We start from the raw sequence: 19,582 nt of genomic DNA, 5'->3' as shown, positions 1-19,582 counted from the left end.
ATGCTACTTTAAAGGGTTCCCAAAAGGGCCAACCCTAAGAACCATTCCACAAATGAAATACTGGCTGATCATACATTTGTAGTCTGTGCCATTATTTTTGACATGCTCTGTTTTGGACTTTGACCATTACAATGTCGCTGAGTTCACGCTTAGGAAAGTACACACTTTTCTTTGGGGAATCCTTAAAGGAACCTCCAAAAACACTGTTTCGCTTCTGGTTTCAAATAGGAAATACTGTACAAGAAACGGTTTGTCTAAGATTATTATTGTGCTCCAGAAATATTTCATGGTTCATAAAAAAGTCATGTTTCAGCCTAAATTAACGTGAATTACCTCGATTTTTCCTTCAGTGATAAACGTAAGTCGATTTAGTCGAGTTTTTCTGCAGTGATTAAATCATGTTTGAAACGAGGTTTAGCTACTAATTACCATTCAAGAGAACCTAAAGCACTGGCGTCATCTTCAACAAGCTGCAAAATGCTAAAACACTTAACTAAACTACAGCAATGTTTTTATTTCTCAGCCGACCCATGCAAGTGAGTTCACAGGTTTTTTTTTACACGTGTGTGTATATATATATATATATATATATATATATATATATATATATATATATATATATATATATATATATATATATATATATATATATACACACACACACTTAGCAGACGCACTTATACAGAGCAACATACAAAAGTGCTTTGAGTCTCTAGCAATGAATAAATCTACACTGGTACACCAGATTACAAACTTTATATAAATATAACTCTTGAATTCTACAAAGCAAACGTGCAAAGTGCTAATTTAAGTGTTTCAGGAAGAGGAAGGTCTTCAATCGTCACTTGAAGATAGTCAGGGACTCCACTGTATGGACATCTAGGGGAAGTTTATTCCACCACCTCGATGACAGAACAGAGAAGAGCCTTGAAGTATACTTACCTCTCATTCTGAGAGAATGATAAATATACATACACATATATATCAGTGGCAGGCCATGCATTTGGTACCTGGGCCTTCAGTGGGGACTTACCCAACTTAATCCACCTCCTAATACCACCACTATCACATTGCGATTTTAGAAACCATCAATACTCTACAAAAACACAATATAACAACGCGTGACATTACAGAGAAAGAGGTATTTCACATGGAGGTGAATACCATTTTACTTAAGCATGCAACAGACCTCCACAATACAACCGCAACTGTGCCACCTACATCATCTGGAGCAGTTAAGAATCAATATTTGTTTGATAACATGACAAAAACATAAAAAATGTAAAATAAAACAAAATACAACCTACTCACCACAGATGCATACTTATAATTTGCACCGCTCCTCAGAGGCTGTAATCCAGTAGTACCGCTCGTATTCACTGGTCTGGAAGTGGTGAACAAACCCTTTCCCGGGCTGAGACAAGCTAACTAGCTTCAGGGTTGGCCGACCTCCTCACGATGTCTAGCTTTTCTTCAAAATAGATTTTTAAGTATGTCTGAGACCAAGTCAATTTCTCTTCCTCCATAGGCATATGAAAGTCTAACTCTAATGTATTATTGTGTGCAGGGTGCTACAGACGTGTTTTGGAGGTAACAGTTTCCCTCTGACCAACCAATCAGAGGACAGAAAAATGCTGCCTCTATTCTGGGCCAGCTAGCTGCCCTGTGAGGCGAATATGAAATCTGATTGGTTAAAGAAACAGACCCATTGCTAATATAGTTTAAGGTACACTGGCCAGCACTACTGAGTGTGAAGGCTCTGGGCAGATTAGATTGAAATGGCAGCACATAGAGGCTGAAATCTGATTGGACAAAAATCTAACATCCACATACACGTACTGGAAGCAGTGCAGTCAAGAGAAACGCTATGAAATGAAGAGAATAAACTGGGAATAAATTAATACAATTTGATAGAACAAATATTAGAATTTAAGTTGTAAATGTAAGTCAGTTAGTGATTCTGATTTTAGGCCAGCAGAGAAGGCTGACCGTTCTCAGATTTTTCATTCAGCCAGGTACAAAAGTCTTTAACTGGCTTTTTACACATAAAACTGTAGATTTGAATAATAAATGTGAGTTAGGGTGAGAGGATGTTTGTATTTTGTTAAAGAAGGAATAAAATGTAAAGCAAATTCAATGTAGTTTTATTTGTTCAGTGCTTTTAAAGATGGCCATTGTCCAAAAAACAGCTTTAAAGCAATAAATAGTTGATAAAATATGAATGTATAGGGTTACTGCCTATAAGTTTATCCCTTATGAGCAAGCCATTGGTGACAGTACAATAAAACTCCCTCAGATGGTGAAAAACTTGTTTTAAATATGCAATATCGATTGTGACACTGTGCTTCACGAGCTGTGTGTGTGTGTGTGTGTGTGTGTGTGGCTGTAAGCTGGAGAGTGCGCGTAGGCAGTCAGAAGCGCAGAGGCGCGTCTTCTTTAAGAGCGCGTCCTCCGACTCGCTGCCATTTCATACTTGTCGCATCCACACGCGTCACGACTCCGCCACCGATCATTGCCATTCATCGTACGTCGCCGTCCCTCGTTTCGAAGGCGATGGCGTCCGTTACGTTAGAGCAACACCCGGCTCGGCACCACCTCGATTCTGAGAAGCTGTTCTTCCGCAAACTGGCGAGCGAGGGTAAGAAATTAATGCGCAAATCGTCGCGGGAGAAGATGCCGCGGGGGCGCGCGGCGGCAGTCGGAGCAGTACCAGCAGTACCAGGACCGAAAGTGCAATTAGACCACTGTTCATCTTCAGACACGGTCTTCTTAGAGACGAGCGACAGCTGCGACGCAGAGACGCCACGTATCACGAAAGGGACGCGAGACCGTGTCCCCGTGGCGCAGGGCGCACTGGAGTATCCGGGCAGCGACGCGGAGCAGACGCGGTACCGACGCGCCGACGCGCGCAACGCGAACAACGCGAACAACAACGGTGACGTCAGAAGTCAGCCGCGAAGGAGCTCGGCGAAAACCCACGGCGAACTGTCACCCCGGACAGGGGGCAAACGCAAGAACTTCAGGTCCTTGTCCACAGAAGCGGACACGCTGGAAGGAATCCAGTTGGAGCGGCTCACGCAAGGCAGACGCGGCGTCGTGAGGCTTATGCGGACTGAACAGCCGAGAAGGCAGGCATGGTCCATTTTCGGGGTGAAAGAGGAAAAAGGAGAAGGCCACCTTTTTGCCCCACGGAGGGTCACGCAGGACTGGTGCGACGCCTGCAGCCGGCTGATCAAGAGCACTGCACTCCGGTGCGAATGTAAGTCGAATATTCGAATAATCGTGAAGAGTAATGGCAATTTCTGACACTGATCATACTACAGTGCCAGAAAATAACTACTGCATAGCTATTTTGATTTATTTCTGTATCTGTGTGTGTGTGTGTGTGTGTGTGTGTGTGTGTGAATAGTTGTAGATCTGCCTTCTTACTTTGAATCTTAATTTGCCAAATGTGACAAATGTGTAAGATAGTTCAGGGAGTAAATCAGTTTCCTGGGCATGATTGAATCTAGAGTTGCAGCTATGTAGGATTGATTACCCTGATTGTTGATGTTCACATGTCCTCCCCATGTGTTTCCTCTTGGTTCTCTGGTTACCTCCCACCTCAGTAAACATATCAGAAGGTGAAGTGATTAGGCTTATTTGCCCTGTGTGCAAATGTGTGTGCACTGTGATTGCAATCGGCACTTATCATCTGGTGTCAGCTCCTACCTAAAGCAGAGTGTGTAAGAATGAATTAAAAAAATGAAAGAATGAATGAATGAATGAATAATGACCATCCGCACATGTATAACAGGCACAAAATGGGTCAGAAATGTACTTTTTATTTCTTTCAAAAAGCACAATTGGGGACGTGGAGGCAGCATTTTCCTAGAAAGGCATTCCAAATATCCCTTCAAAAAACACATCACTTTTATCTCTCCCTTAGGACTAAGGACAACTGTGTGTGAAGGAGGAACAAGAGGCAGCGATTATAGCATTATCAATCATTGAGTTAGGAGTATAATTAAACATACCCCAGCTTTGGAGACGTTGTGGGTTCATCTGGTATTTCCTGCCTTAGGGGGCTGTTGTATCTCTCGATTTATGTCACAACTCAGAGCATTTAATCAGAACAATGCCCTCAGATATGAGCTGTTTATTTATTTTTTCGCAATCCAATGGGTTTCGCAAAAAGAATTGAGTAGAAGGGGATGTCCCCAGTAGGGGTCATAGTTTGTTTTGAATTGCACTGTAAGTCTTTTGCTGACAGCCCCACAGCTATCACTCACGAGGGCTTGATGTTTTGTTGTGTGTCTGCATGATGGAGTCCTTGGTTTCTGTTTGAAAGTAGAGCAGAAAATGTGAATTTTAAAAGCATCCCTTTTAGTGCCGACCTAAATACTCATATAGGGGATTAATGGGCGTTTTTTTTAGCTAGAAAGACATGATTTGGAGGACACACAGCCTTTTTGGAAACAGTTTTTCATGGAGTCTTGTGAGTCCATCAATTGAGGTTTTGTAAAATGAATTATAAGTAAGAAGGAGATAGGTATACTTTGCATTTGAATGATAGAACTGTGAAAGTAAAGTAGAGAGAGAGATAGAAATGTTGCTTCCAAGTATCCTAGGCTTTCATTTTAATTAAAATAGGATTTCACTTTCACTCTGTCACCTCCTGTTTTTCTTCCCTCAATGATAAAAACCAGCATTCCTTTCTTATGACAATCATTTAAACTTCCAACAACACCCAACTAACCCCATAAACTCCAAAACTACTTAATATTTTCTTCCCTTTTTACTCTAATAACCGTAATAAATCATTCTAATAATGTTACTGAATGACATGAGTTAATATGAATTATTTAATAACCCAAAACTTTAAGGCATTTGTTAGAGATCTGTAAGATGGTCTGAATGTTATTTCCATGATTTCCGCTCACGTTTTAAATGTGGGTCACTGTCTTGTAGCGAAAGTGTAGCTACAGGTTATAACATGTCAAGAACCAAAGGAATCTCATATAAACCTCTCTTACACTGTGTGCAGGAGAGATTTTGGCTTTCTCTATAGCTGATAGCTTTCCTGTATGTGTGTCTAAACAGGCCTGCAACAGCCAGCAGGTTCACAATAGTAAAATGATCCTGTGGCAAGTGCTGTATTTGTGTGAAGAGAGAGAAAGAGAAGCAGATGCAAGAACAGATTAAGAGAGACAGGGAGAGTGTGTGTGAGAGAGAGATAACGTCAGTATGAATGCATGTGTGTTTGTGTGCTGAAGAAAATGCGACAAAAACAAGAATGTGCAATGAGTGCACACGGTTGTGTCCATGTGTGTGAAAAAGGGTCCACAGACACTGGTTAGTGTGAATGTGTGTGTAATTTAGCAATCTCAGCCTAAGGTAGATGAATGCTGGTAACGCACGTAATCAAAATAGCACCAGTTGCACAGCTTTCAATATAAACAGGACTGACTTATGAAGGTCGGTGCTTCCTGTGACTGTGCGTGCAGCCTTGTGCTGCCATCTTTTGGCGTGTTACAAAACTAGTTTCTAAACTTTTTGATACCGCCTCGTATAATGGAGTGTACTATTTATGGAGATAAATAAGAGGGAAAAAAAAGATTATTTGTGATACTTACTACATATACATTCATCTCATTCACAATCGAAATTAATTGTTAATAAGATTTGAACCCATTTAAGTGACCAGCTATGCCTCCTAGACCCTCTTTGAGACCACTCTGAGACAGTACAAAAGTAATCCAGAAACACGATACCTCCCCATACCTTTCCTAAAGTGTGTATACTGAACAATTCGAAATGACTATACTTTAAGATAAATAACCGAATGAGAATTAGAGCGGTGAAATACCATAAAGCAACTGTGGTTATTTAGCTGGTGAATATCTAAAAAAAACAGCTTAAAGAACTCACAGAGATATTTTAAGTGTGTAACATTTAAACGAGTATTGAAGGGCTGTTGCAACCATGATCACTGATAGTACTGTGTAAATATTCAGCAAAAAATAAACCTGACTGTACAATAAAGTACCATGTATTTAGGGCTGTTTGCAATTGGGTCTTATGAACCATCTACACAGGTCTAATTTGCCTTAGGTTTAGCTTTATGCTAAAACCTTTTTTTTAATCGAAACTAGCATGTGTGTGTGTGTGTGTGTGTGTGTGTGTGTGTGTGCATGCTTTCTTTTTTTGTAAATATGATCCTGGGATTTAACTCAACTGAAAAGTTTTTAAAAGAAGCTTTTGCTGCTCTCCCAAATGTCCAATTTAAGACTATAATTCCTACTTTCCAGTCTATTAGCTCAGACTGTAATGAATCTGGGCGGTAATTATACCAGGCTGAATCAGAGCGATAGTTCAGCCTTAAACCTGATCTCGTGTAACCTTTGATTAAAGCCACACTAGCTTTTGTAAACACTAATTTACAGATGTTAGGCTTAGGGGGTCGCCAGAAGATGGGTAATGATCTGGGAATGCTGATTAGAGTATACAGTATACTATTGCATAAATTCATGAAGTTCATATGATTTGTATGTGACCTTTGAACATCCTGTTCCATATTTAGTCCCTATTTGCTGTTATATAACCGAAACTTTTCTAGAAGGTTGTTTGGAAAGGGGTTGAAGATATTTGTGATCATTCAGTCACAAGGGTATTACTAAAGTTAGATAGTGATGAAGGGTGAGGACGCCTAGGGTGCAGTCAGTGTTCCGATTTATCCCAAAGGTGTTTAAAAAGGTTGAGGTCTGAGCTCTATAGCAAGCCAATTAAGATCTTCCAACTCACATAAACCTTGTACGGTATCTCACAAAAGTAAATACACACCCCACATTTCAGCAACCATTTTAGTATCTCTTCTCAAATGACAATACTATAGAAATAAGACTATATATTATAGTTATAGATCAATTTTAGAGTAGTCAATGTGCTGCTTGTATAGCAGTACAGATTTATTGTCCTCTAAAATAACTCAACATACAGCCATTATATTTGTAATATCTGAATTGAGTACACCTTAAGTAATAATAGATGTATGTAGTGTAACCATGCGAAGCCACTTTGTCCAGTTCATCATGTTCATGTTTTTGTCTGCTTGACAGGACAATACAAATGTGTGTATCTTGTATTAGAGCAGTTAAAAATTGGTGCTTTGAGTACAATTCTCTCACACTGACCACTGGATGTTCAAAATGGCACCTCATGGCAAAGACTCTGAGGATTTGAGATTAGGAATTTGTGCTTTACACAAAGATGGCCTTGGCTACAAAAAGACCGGTAACACCCTGAACTGACTGTAAGCATGACACAGTTTTCTTGGTACTCCTCACCAGGGGGTTGTCACACATCTGGACACCATTAAAGACAAACAAATTTATCTTGATTTCATCAGACCACAGTACTGGAACCATGTTAATGGTTAATGGTGTCCAGCATGTGTGGCTACACCCTGGTGAGGAGTATTAAGAAAATTGTGTCATGCTTACAGTCAAGCATGGTGGTGGTAGTGTTATGGTCTGGGGCTGCATGAGTGCTGCTGGTACTGGGAAGCTGCGGTTCACTGAGGGAAGCATGGATTCAAATATGTACTGTGACATTCTGAAGCAGAACCTGATGCCCTCCCTTGAGAAACTGCAGTTTTTCAACATAATAACGACCCAAATACACTGCAAAGATGACAACTGCCTTGAAAGTAAAGGTATGTGAACTATGTCTCCAGACCTGAACCTTTTGGAGAACACGTTCTCCGGCACACACACACACATCCTCACGCTCCACCTTAAATGCCTCACCTCACTGCAAGAGAGAGAACACTCATTAGTCAGAATTCTATTCAGGTGAGGCATTCCCGTGTGTACCTGCTCCCGGCCTCACCCTCCATTCACAAAATGGCGCTCGGCCCCACCCCCGCTGCCACACATGCCCAAGAACAGGGGTTACGTTCATATGGAAGTTTGTGTTTGTTTTTTTTAATGTGCGTTTTCGCTTCGCTTGAGTACAATACGGTATTTTTAAGACTTAAATGAGCTTGCCCCTACTGGGAAACTTTGCGGTATATCAGACCTGGGCAAACTACGGCCTGCGGGCCACATCCGGCCCTTTGTACGTCCCTGTCCGGCCCGCGTGAGGCCAATCATAAATTACAGGGATACACCGAAATACCTAAATCACTGGAACAAACCGGCAGAAACACAATTGTAATGTAATGTAAAAGCAAACGGTTATCTGGATAAGAGCAACATGTCTGCGGTGTGCGGAGAGCGATTTGCAAAACATGCAATGCTGAAATTTTAAGAGGGGGTGTATCTGAAAAGAGTTTCTCCAAGTCAGGTTTAATTTATCACCTGAAATCCAATCATCACGATTGCCATTCTAAATATGAGAAGAACACGGCACAGAAAAGTAGTCAATCCGAGCATGCCCAGTCCGTCTGTAGAGGACGTTTTTGAAAAGGCAGGAAAGTTTTCCAGTGATGGTGCCAAGGAAAAAGGCATAACACAAAAAATTATGGATTTCATTGCCTTTTGAATTGAATTTTCATTTCGGTGCGTCCCTAAAATATTATCGTTGGTGTGGCCCTCTGACACAATTCAGGTTTCTCATGTGGCCCCTTGTAAAAATTAATTGACCACCCCTGCGGTATATTCTTCTCACGCACATGCGCATTTGACGAAAATACCGTATTGAACTCAAGCGAAGTGAACACGCACATAAAAAAAAAAAAAAACAAAGTCTGTGTTTTCTACCCTGAAACACGTGAAATCAAAGCATTGATCTGTTCTGACTGACACCCATGTGAAAGAATTGCTTCGAGTGGCAACAACGGAATACGAGGCAGATTTGAAGGGGATTGTTTAAGGCAAGGATGCCAAAAGTCCCACTAAGTAACATGCATAGTAAAAGAAAAACGCTATTGTAAATTATTATATTTTTGTTTGTGGACTTGGTTAAACTAAGAGTTTGTGTGTGTAAGACAGTGCACACAGTGTTAATTGTTGAAAATGACTGTCCTGTGGAGTCAATTTCTGTCATTATGTTGGTGTGTGACATTTACAATAAATCTGGCTGAGCAGAGGTGTGTGTGTGTGTGTGTGTGTGTGTGTGTGTGTGTGTGTGTGTGTGTGTGTGTGTGTGTGTGTGTGTGTGTGTGTGTAAGAGGAAGGGATGGGTGATGTTCATGTGTCCCCATGTGTATGATGTGGCTCTTTGCGGCAACACAGTAAAAAATGACTCTGACTGGTTGGCCACCCCTGCCCAAGAGGATTAAGCTAGTGCTGGATAACAATGGTGCTCAGACAAAATATTGACACTTTGGACACAGTTTTGACATGTTCACTTAAGGTGTACTCACATTTGTTGCCAGTTATTTAGACAATAACGGCAGTATGTTGTTATTTTCAGAGGACAGTAAATCTGTACTGCTATACAAGCTACTCTGGAGTGTATCCAATTTTCATTTCTATAGTTCCTTGAGAACATATAATAAAAAGTGTTGTTAAAATGTGAGGGATGTACTCACTTTTGTTAGACATATTCATGAAGCTGGCTTTGTGCCCCGGGGCAGTGTAATGCCAGAACAGGTTTGGGTCTCCTAGTTCAAGTGAAAGGAAATTTAATGCTACAACATCCAAAGACATTCTATTGAATTCTCGTAATTTTTGGTAACATATGGCTGGAAATGGCAGGTGTCCAAGGACATTTGCCCATACATTATACATATTTTTCATTGGAACTCTAAGCTAAAAAAATTTTAATGAAAGGCAAAAGTGTAAACGGTGTATAGTTGAAGTTTCGCACCCACTCAAGATAATATTTATTTATTAAATGTACTGTTATGATTGGGTTGGTCTTGATACAGAGATCCAAAAAATGGCAGTCGACCTCAAATGTATGATTTACGTTGCACCATTGCTAAATAAATGAATGGGGTGCATTTCTTTTCCAGTAATTCTGTTTATTTTGCTTCACTGACCTTACAGTTGTGTCATTGTCCTTGCTTCTGTAAAATAAATCACAGTCGAGGTTTAGGTAACTAAAAGGAAGAGTTATTGTCAGAGCTAGTGCAGGACATTGTCTTCTAATAGGCTGTAAGTCTTGTCCTTAGAAATGGACATAATTTTTTTAAATGATGTTGCTTGGCACTCTGCAGAGCCTCGGTGAGTAAGGAGGCTAACCTACTTTGGGCAGAGTGTGTGTGTGTGTGTGTGTGTGTGTGTGTGTGTGTGTGTGTGTGTGTGTGTGTGTGTGTGAGAGAGAAAGAGATGTAATGAATGATGTCTTTATTCTGTCCTTTTTTTTGGTTTGGACCTCAGTATTTGTTCCTTTTTTTTTTGTTGTTTTACTCAAAATGTTCGATGTGGTTTGTCATGTGAAGACATGACTATAGATTTTGGAAAGTCCCACAGTCCCTTATTGTAATTTATTTGCTTTCACTTTCCAAATGTAACAATATTAAATTTTTTTTTTTGGTCATTTTTCCCTAACCCTACTACAAACACACTTCTTCGTGTGCTGGCATGTTCAGGATTCCAATAAGTCTTACGACAATAGTGTATCGCTGTCTTTCCTGTTCTGATTTTAGCACTGGTGCCCCTTTTGAAGTGGCTCCCAGGGCATGCTGGGAGATGGTGTATTTTCGAAGCTGTGGTGGTAAAGGCAGGCTAAAGAGAGAGCGTGGCTGTGACTACAGCTCCCTATTTCGAACTCACAGCCCATAATTATATGCAACGAACGAGAGAACCCGCCAGTCAGCGGTTACGTCCGTGCCATAAACAGCTTGGTTCCTGTCCATTTTCCTGTCTTGTGTTGTTTTGGGTTTCTCCTTCTGTCTTTCTCTCTCGTGAGCGGCCACCCATACCAACACAACCGCAAAGCCTCATAAAATAACGATTCTCGTCCTTCTCTGAACACATAAATGCAAAGGCTGAGAGAGTAGATATTGCTTTTCATTTTATTCCCATACTGAAGATTAGAATTAAGTGTTTTTGGTGACTTTTGCTGACTCACTTCTTCTAAGGGGGGAAGAGGGGGAGACAAATCATACATTTATTATCAAGCAGGCAAGCTGATGCTGTAGTATGCCGCTAAGTGCCATTTTTGGTTGCCTAGAAACTGAAACGGGTAAAAGGTAGGCACTGGCGTAATGCAGTTTTTATTCTTCCCCTCCATTTTCTTCCCAGTTTGTGGTCTTGATCATTCTTACCTCACATTATATTTACAATGAAAGTTTTATAATGCAAAGGCACTACAAGTAAAAGTAAAAGAAAGCAGAGGAACAAGTGCATTAATATACAAAACTGCAAACCAAGATCCACCTTTTAAGGCTTTTTTTTAACACCTTTTAAGGCATTTAAGACTACCAACAACCAGATCAAACCTCAGCTGTGTTTGATCCATTTTGTAATTTATGATTTAGTTTAACTTAAATTTACCTTTAAGTTCAGTAATTGCATGCAAACTCGATTTGAAAAAAGAAACTAATGCAAGCTGATGAGTTAGTGGTGAATTGAGCATTTCACATAAGCGTAATGACATGCCTTGCGTATTGAATGTAAGGTTGCCTTAATGAATATATAGTTTAGGGGACCTGAATTATATATTTTAATAGTAGAATTACTAAATATACATTATTACCTAATTATATAAATTTACTACATGTAATGTATTTGAAAGTCACTTAAATAATGGCGATTGTTTCTGCAAATCAATACAAGCTCTAATACAAAGTCTAATTTAAAATTTGCCTGAGCCCATTATACCCATATGAAGGCATACACTTTCAGGTCAAACATTTTTAAACTAAACTAAACTTTGACATTTTGTTGGATGCAGTTACACATACGTGTAAATTTCTTTTTCAGGCCTCTCTTTGAGGTCCGCGCTTGTCACGCCTAAGACTGAGTAGCACACAGATCAGGAACCAATACCACACATTTTTGGCCTACGTTGCATGGTTTAGGTCATTTATGCAATTATTATTTCTAAATCGCCTACAACTCACTAAATGCACATGCATTTAATCAAATTGGGAAATTTTATTCGGATATCACTAATTTAGTGCCATGCCGTGTTATTATTATTAGTAGTAGTAGTAGTAATAGTAGTAATAGTAGTAGTAGTAGTAATAGAAATAATAGTAGTAGTAGTAATAGTAGTAGTAGTAATAGTAGTAATAGTGGTAGTAGTAGTAATAGTAGTAATAGTAGTAGTAGTAGTAATAGAAATAATAGTAGTAGTAGTAATAGTAGTAGTAGGTCCCCTGGTGGTCTAGTGGTTAAGATGCAGCGCTCTCACCGCTGCGACCCGGGTTCGATCCCTGGTCGGGGAACCAACCCCAGCCACTCTCAGTGCCGGTCCCGGATAAATGGGGAGGGTTGCGTTAGGAAGGGCATCCAGTGTAATCAAACGTGCGGAGGATCCGCGACCCCTAACGGGAGAAGCCGAAAGAAAGGAAAGTAGTAGTAATAGTAGTAGTAAAAGCAGCAGCAGTAGTAGTAGTAATACTAGTAGTAACCCAAGTGATCCAACCAACTATTTCTTATAGTTGGAGGGAGTACAGTACAGTATTTCTTATAGTTGGAGGGAGTACAGTACAGTATTTCTTATAGTTGGAGGGAGTACAGTAGGTTAGTGACTTGTATTTGTGTCAATGCCCTTTTGTCCTTCTCTTGACTCCTTAAAAATATTTTGGACTGATAACTGCAATTTTCTCTTTGTAACAAATGCTTAAATCGCTCATCTGCTGCATCTTTAAATCCAGCCATTTATTTCCATAATCCACCAGGATTCATTTTCTTTTTTTTTTTTCAGGATGGTCTGATTGTATCGAGAGCATTTTCCTTACTGCCTAAATCGTAATTCTATTTTTAACTTTTATTTTATAGATTTAGTTGCAATTGAAAAATCATGAGTCATCAGGACTTATTCAACTCAATAAAAATAAATAGATTAAGACTATTATTAAGAGACATTATGGTACATTATTTACTGCAAATAATGTAAGGTAATAATAATGTAAAAGTATACAAATTATATAAATAAAGAGGCATATAAATAAATAAGTAAATAAAACAATAATAATATAAAACATTAATAAGAAGAAGTAGAAGAAGAGAAATAGTAATTGTAGTAGTATTGTAGTAGTTATATGTAATGGCCTGCATCAATAACAAGATAGATAGATAGATAGATAGATAGATAGATAGATAGATAGATAGATAGATAGATAGATAGATAGATAGATAGATAGATAGATAGATAGATAGATAGATAGATAGATAGATAGATAGATAGATAGATAGATAGATAGATAGATAGATAGATAGATTGATTGATTGATTGATTGATTGATTATAGGAAATAGATTTTTTTTTCTCACCGTGGCCTATGTAGGTGGAACACAGCTCCACCAGCCACTTCACATATGTTTCACTGTACAGAGGAACATTTCAGTAGTCAGGGCTGCACAGGACGAACCTTGTTCAGATGCTTATTCAACAGGAGGGACATTGTGTCATTTCACATGTGCATTTCAAAGCCCTATTCACTTGCACTGACAGATTCAGGAAACCAGGAGCAGAACAGGACCTATTCTGCTAACCACACGTTCAAAATGTGTCTGAACACCATCTACAGTCCGGGATTTTAAGAGTAAGTCTGTGGTGCGCTATGTAAGCTATATGAGCTAAATGTGCTGGAAATTTGAATACATTACTAAAAATAAGGACCTCTGTGACCCTCCTGTTCATTGTGTTGAAGTGCTTGTTCTGTGAACAAAAATATTTACTTTTACTTTTTCTACTAAGGAAAAATGAACACTATCGGTTTGAGTTCTGAGCAAAAGAATGCAATATAATGACATGTTATATATCATGAGTTTATTACATAAACTTTTGGTCTCTACACTTACTAACCTTTTATACAAGTAGTTTTTTTTTTCACATATATATATATATATATATATATATATATATATATATATATATATATATATATATATATATATATATATATATATACAGCAACTGCATGACTGGACTTCTTCTGACCAGATATCAGAAGTATGAAAGTACCTACTTTACTGTTTGAATTTATAAATATGGTATGATAAGCATTGTGGGAAGGAAATTTATGCCACTGTTTCAGTTTGTTTATTCGCATTTTCCTATAGATGTGGAGGGGAAGTTTTTTAGTGTTACTGCCACAAACTAAACAAAAGATGGGTGTTAGCTTGGTAATGTTTTGTATGTATTATATACACAGTTTCAGTCAAAGGTTTTCACCCAGCTTCTTATTTGATGATTTCAATAAAAATGGAAATTATGACAACAATTCATTTTGTGAATTATGTAGTAAACAAAAACATGTTAAATATTTCAGAATATATTTTATAATTTTATCTCTTCAAAGTTTGAGTCCCTTTTGCTTTGATGACCGTTTGTACACTCGTCATTCTCTCAGTCAGTCTCATGAGGTTGTTGTTGTTGTTGTTGTTGTAGACAATGTCATAAAAGGTTAGAGAGTAAGACTAGTAAATTATTGGGCCTTCAGTGGGGATTTACCCGACTTAATCCACCTCTTAATACCACCACTATCACATTGCGATTATAGAAAGCAACAATACTGTACAAAAACACAATAGCAAAAACGCGTGACATTATAGAGAGAGAAGCATTTTACATATGGAGGGTGAATACCATTGTACTAAAGCAAGAAACCCAGTTAAGACTCCAAACCTCTACACTACAACCGCAACTATGCACCTACATCATCTGGAGCAGTTCAGAATCAATATTTGTCAAATAACATGACAAAAACATTAAAAATGTAAATAGAATACAATGCAGAGATGCAGACTCCGCTCCTCAGAGGCTGTAATCCAGTGGTACCGCTCGTATTCACTGATCTGGAAGTGGTGAACAAACCCTTTCCAGGGCTGAGATAAGCTAACTAGCTTCAGGGTTGGCCGACCTCTTCTCAAGATGTCTAGTTTTTTTTTTTTTTTTTATTGATTTTTTATTTTTTTTCAAATACATTTTTCTTTCTCCGTAGACATAAAAAAGTCTAACTCTGATGTAATAATGTGTGCAGAGCTACACACGTGTTTTGCCAGTCAAACTTGGCTGTAACAGTTTTCCTCTGACCAACCAATCAGAGGACAGAAAAATGCTGAGTCTTTTCTGGGCCAGGTAGCTGTGAGGCGAATATGAAATCTGATTGGTTTAAGAAACAGACCCATTGATAAAATAGTCTACGGTACACTGGCCAGCACTACTGAGTGTGAAGGCCCTGGGCAGATTAGATTGACATGGCAGCACATAGAGGCTGAAATCTGATTGGACAAAACATCTAACATCCACATACACGTACTGGAAGCAGGGCAGCCAAGAGAAACGCTACAAAATGAAGAAAATAAAACTGTTGGGAATAAATTAATACAATTTCATGGAACAAATATTAGAATTTAGGTTGTAAATGTAGGTCAGTGCTTCTGCAGAGAAGGCCTTGCTAGCCCTGACGGCCCACCACTGGTATTAGATATGTATTAGCTACATCAGACTGTATAAGGTTTTAATTAGAAACACTCACTTGGTACAGCTATAAGACATAAAGTTTCAAACTGGAACTTATTTTGCCATGCACAGCATGTACCAGTACACTTCTAGCCTTTCATCAGTGACAGCTTCTGATCACTGGATCTCCCTGCTGTGCTAAGAACAATTCCCGACCCAAATAACATCTCAAGTTGTGGATGATAGATGGGCTCCGTCCTAGCTGATGTATAAACGCAAAGTAGATGTACATAAAAATAGATGTCACTGTGAAAATCTTAAATCTGATTGGTTTAGAAGGAGCTGATTTCATTAAAATCATATTAGTGCACTCATTTTATTATGTTACGATGCCTATAGTGCTGTAATTTATTTGAAGACCTTAAATTAACTTTCATGTAAGGAGTCCCCAGTGCCAAAGCTGTCACTCAGTTTTATGCAATGGATGCATCTCCAATTGGTAATATGAAAAGCTCCTATTTATTGTCTTATTAATCAAAAAGCTGAGTGAATGAAAAGCTGTTATAATTGTAATTAATCACCCAAACCCATAATTAATAATTTTTCTATATAAAGATTTATCTATAGTGTTAAAACAGAACGAGCTGTATTTTAGTATAAGGAAAGTACCAGTGCAGGAAGCTAACTGTGACAGCGTGGTGGGGAGATGGCGCAGGATATATTTAGGTCACCCTTGACTCTTCTGTCCTATCTTTCTTTATCGCTCTCTCTAGTTTTAGCAACAGGAAACGAAGCATCTACTTAGATTCTTTGTGAAGCAAGGGTCTAATTAGCATTATTTACATATACTGTATATGATAATTCCTCTTGGGAATCATTGACTTAAAGGGTTGCAGTAGAGCAGCATCGGTGCGAACTCAAAATTGCTCACTGGTTACACAGTCTTACCATTCTGGGACCTTTAAAAGGGAAACATAGAGAACGGCATAAAGGAAGGACATCAGTTTTTCAGTGTGGCGCAGGAGATCAGATGTCTCTCAGGATTGACAGAGCGTGGGACTTCTATCTGTCTTCATACTCTCAGTCTTTCTCACTCACAGAAACAGACTCAAGAAGTCGAGCACTGGGTGATGGCAAAGTAGGAGGATGAGCGAGAAAAAGTGAGTATAGTGATAGCAAGAGAGAGAGAGAGTGTGGGAGAGAGAAAGAGCGAGAGAGAGAGAGAGAGAGAGAGAGAGAGAGAGAGAGAGTCTGTAGCTTTAAGAGGGCTGCAGAGAGGAGGACGTGTGGGCGCTGCATCAGTGAAAGCTCTGCACTGCGTGAGAAAACTGGGGACAGGCAGAGAGTGAAGCAGAATGACAGAGTGAAAGAGGAGATAAGGGCCGTGTCGGAGAGGTTATCGGGCCCAAGCGTGCCTCGGTAAGCCTGACGCAGCCCGGCGATGGTGGATGCTCAGGACAGACTGGCAGCCCACAGTGCAGTGGCACAGAGCTGCGGGCAGCCAGCACCAGAGAGTGCCATGGGCACAGGTGGGCGAAGATAGCATCACCCGCTATGAGGCCGGCAGAGGAGGCAGCCGTGTCCAGTGCATGCTTCGGCACCGTCTCCCGACGCCTCAGCCGTCTCTTCCGCCGCCTGCCCAAGTCCCGCTCCTGGTCTGAGGGTCTGAGGCTGCTCAGGAGGTCCAGCAGCAGTGGTGCGCTTGTGCTATCAGGTAAAGGAAAACAGATTAAACAGAAGTATGGGACAAGATCATTGGATAAAGCTTTGGGAGAATATCTATCTTTAATGGCACAAAATGAAGAAGGGATAAGGAGGAGCAAGAATAGAAAGAAAGGAGGACAGGCAAGAAATGAAAGGAGCTGTATAATTTTGCTTGATTAATAGATAGAGAAGGTAGAGAAATCGACAGTAAACAACAGGACAGAGGCAGAAGGTAGGAGGTGGGGATGTAGGACGGGAGGAGAGAAAAGGAGAGGAGAGGGTGTGATAAAGAAAGAAATTAATAACTGAGAGAAGTCAAGAGATAGTATGAGAAGTTAGCTAAACCATTGTTGACATGTTGATTAGGTAACCAAGAAAGCAGGAATGATGCAAAGGAACAGAAAATGCGAGATGTTCTAGAAATACGAGGAATCGAAATAAGAGGAGAAAAAGATTTCATAAAAAATGAAGGAGTTCAAGGTTTGTGTACTGAGAGATCCAATTCAGCTGCAACTGTAGAGCACTGCAGTGATTTTAAGCCTCCCAAAAATAGCCCAGTTCTAGTCTATAGGGAGCATCACATTTTATTCTGCCCCACTCTCCTTTTTCCCACTAAATGGTTAGTGTTTCTCTCTTGCTGTACCTCTTGTTTCCTATTGACGTGTAGAAAGGCTGGAATAGAGAGCTACTGCATTCATTGATCTTGTATAAAGCCCCGGTGGTTCTATAATGCTCTAGTGATCATGATGGGGGGGGGTTGAGAGAAAAAGGGAGAGAGAAATGTGCCACAGTCAGGAGTTTGGTTTGGTAACACACCCTCAGCCAAACTGTGATTATCTGCTGTGTTAATATTAAAGGCTGCAAAGCAGACGATTGACCTCAGTTCTGTTCAGGATTGCTTTCATATTGTGTGGATGTGCACTGAAGTTACGCGAGCCACTTTTACATTATTGCTCCAATGCTGATTAGTTTGAGTAAACAGCTGTGGGAGGGACAAAAAACAAAGTTGTCATCGATCTGGAGAAAACCTGCTTCTGCTTCTGTGGAACGATGAAGGCTAAGATGCAGTCGAGGAGGATAATGAATATAAAGCGATCCACTTTAGGACACTTTAGCTGCCTTGTGTAAAAACCACAAAGGATTTTCAGTCTGTTATGAAATTTGCACTTTTGCATCATTGTTCCAGCTGGTTTAAGGTTAGTCTGGTGGGTAGAGACAAGCGTCATTGCCCTGTGCAAGAGCATGAATCATACGGTATGTTACGAGTTGGAGGTTAGCTGGATACAAACCAATTTATTCACAAATTGTTAATACATTTGATACATTTGGTGTTCAGGAAAATCCATGTTTGTTTCAAAGAGATTTGTTTTTTATATAATACCTTATATTGATGACTTAGGAGGACAAGATTTGTTAACCAATGCGCTCCAGTGGCTGAGCTACATTACTGGAAAATTTAGTGGACCCTGCATTTATGAAGTGCCCTTTTACTGTTTAGTCACCATATTATCATTTTCAGTGAGCTTTGAGCTTTGGCTTTTTGACATTTAGTGGTGGGTGTCATTAAATGTTAGTCAGCTGTTCTATGAACACACATTGCAAAGTACTGATGATAAATGAGTACAGGAAAAATGAGCGTTACCAATATGGGGAATGACTCAACTTTTCTACATAAAATGTAACTAAATGTAATGTAAGTGTACATGCAGATTTTAAATGCATTGTTCATGTAAAGCTGTCAATGTAAAATTTGAAACGATGACATAGGATTGTATCGATATGATGCAAAATTAGGTAAAAATAATATTTTTAAAATTATCTATAATTATTACATATACTAATTATACAGTAGTCTATAGTCCATCATTATAATATTACTGAATGTCCCCTAAAATAAAGCACTTTGTGCCATCAGACATATTGGCTGATTAATCGAATCAATACAAATATAATGCTTTTAAGCTATTATTGACTGGTGTTCTGCCAATATCAATCCATCCATACTAAAAGCTCTGTGGAGTTTTTGCTGAATGCTGTCTACAGACTATAGTAGAGAGTCTCAGCCCTTTATGAGTATTGGAGCATATGAGAGGACGCTATCAATCTTATCAGTCTCTGTGGTACATGATGAGGTATTGGGTCTGTAATCCTGCCTAATATGGACTGGTTCATGGGTGTGATCTACTGTACACCTCACATACTGCATGTGAGAGCAGCAGGATTTAAAGATACCCATGTTGCAATTCAGCCTCATTATGATTGATAGTTAAACTCTAAATATGGCAAAGAGATGGTAATATGGCATACTTTTTTTTGTAGAGTTCTCTTTTTTTGGACCAAAATCTCAGTAGTGAAAGCTATTAAGCATGGAA

The 19,582-nt window shown here is 39.3% G+C and overlaps 1 protein-coding gene and 1 long non-coding RNA gene across 2 annotated transcripts in view; one reads left to right on the top strand and one right to left on the bottom strand.

Moving 5' to 3' along the window:
• LOC310722062 overlaps window positions 1–19,582 on the bottom strand; it is a 456,255-nt gene that overhangs the window by 264,524 nt on the left and 172,149 nt on the right. The window lies entirely within an intron of this gene.
• rassf5 (Ras association domain family member 5) overlaps window positions 2,377–19,582 on the top strand; it is a 46,861-nt gene continuing 29,655 nt past the window's right edge. The window contains exon 1 of the mRNA XM_083534216.1: window positions 2,377–3,259. Coding sequence (XP_083390342.1) covers window positions 2,554–3,259 — 706 coding nt within the window. The 5' untranslated portion in view covers window positions 2,377–2,553. The remainder of the gene's footprint in view (window positions 3,260–19,582) is intronic.

Source organism: Silurus aristotelis, assembly GCF_946808225.1.
Source record: "Silurus aristotelis genome assembly, chromosome: 28".
Taxonomy (NCBI): domain Eukaryota; kingdom Metazoa; phylum Chordata; class Actinopteri; order Siluriformes; family Siluridae; genus Silurus; species Silurus aristotelis.
This window is presented reverse-complemented; position numbering and strand designations above follow the sequence as displayed.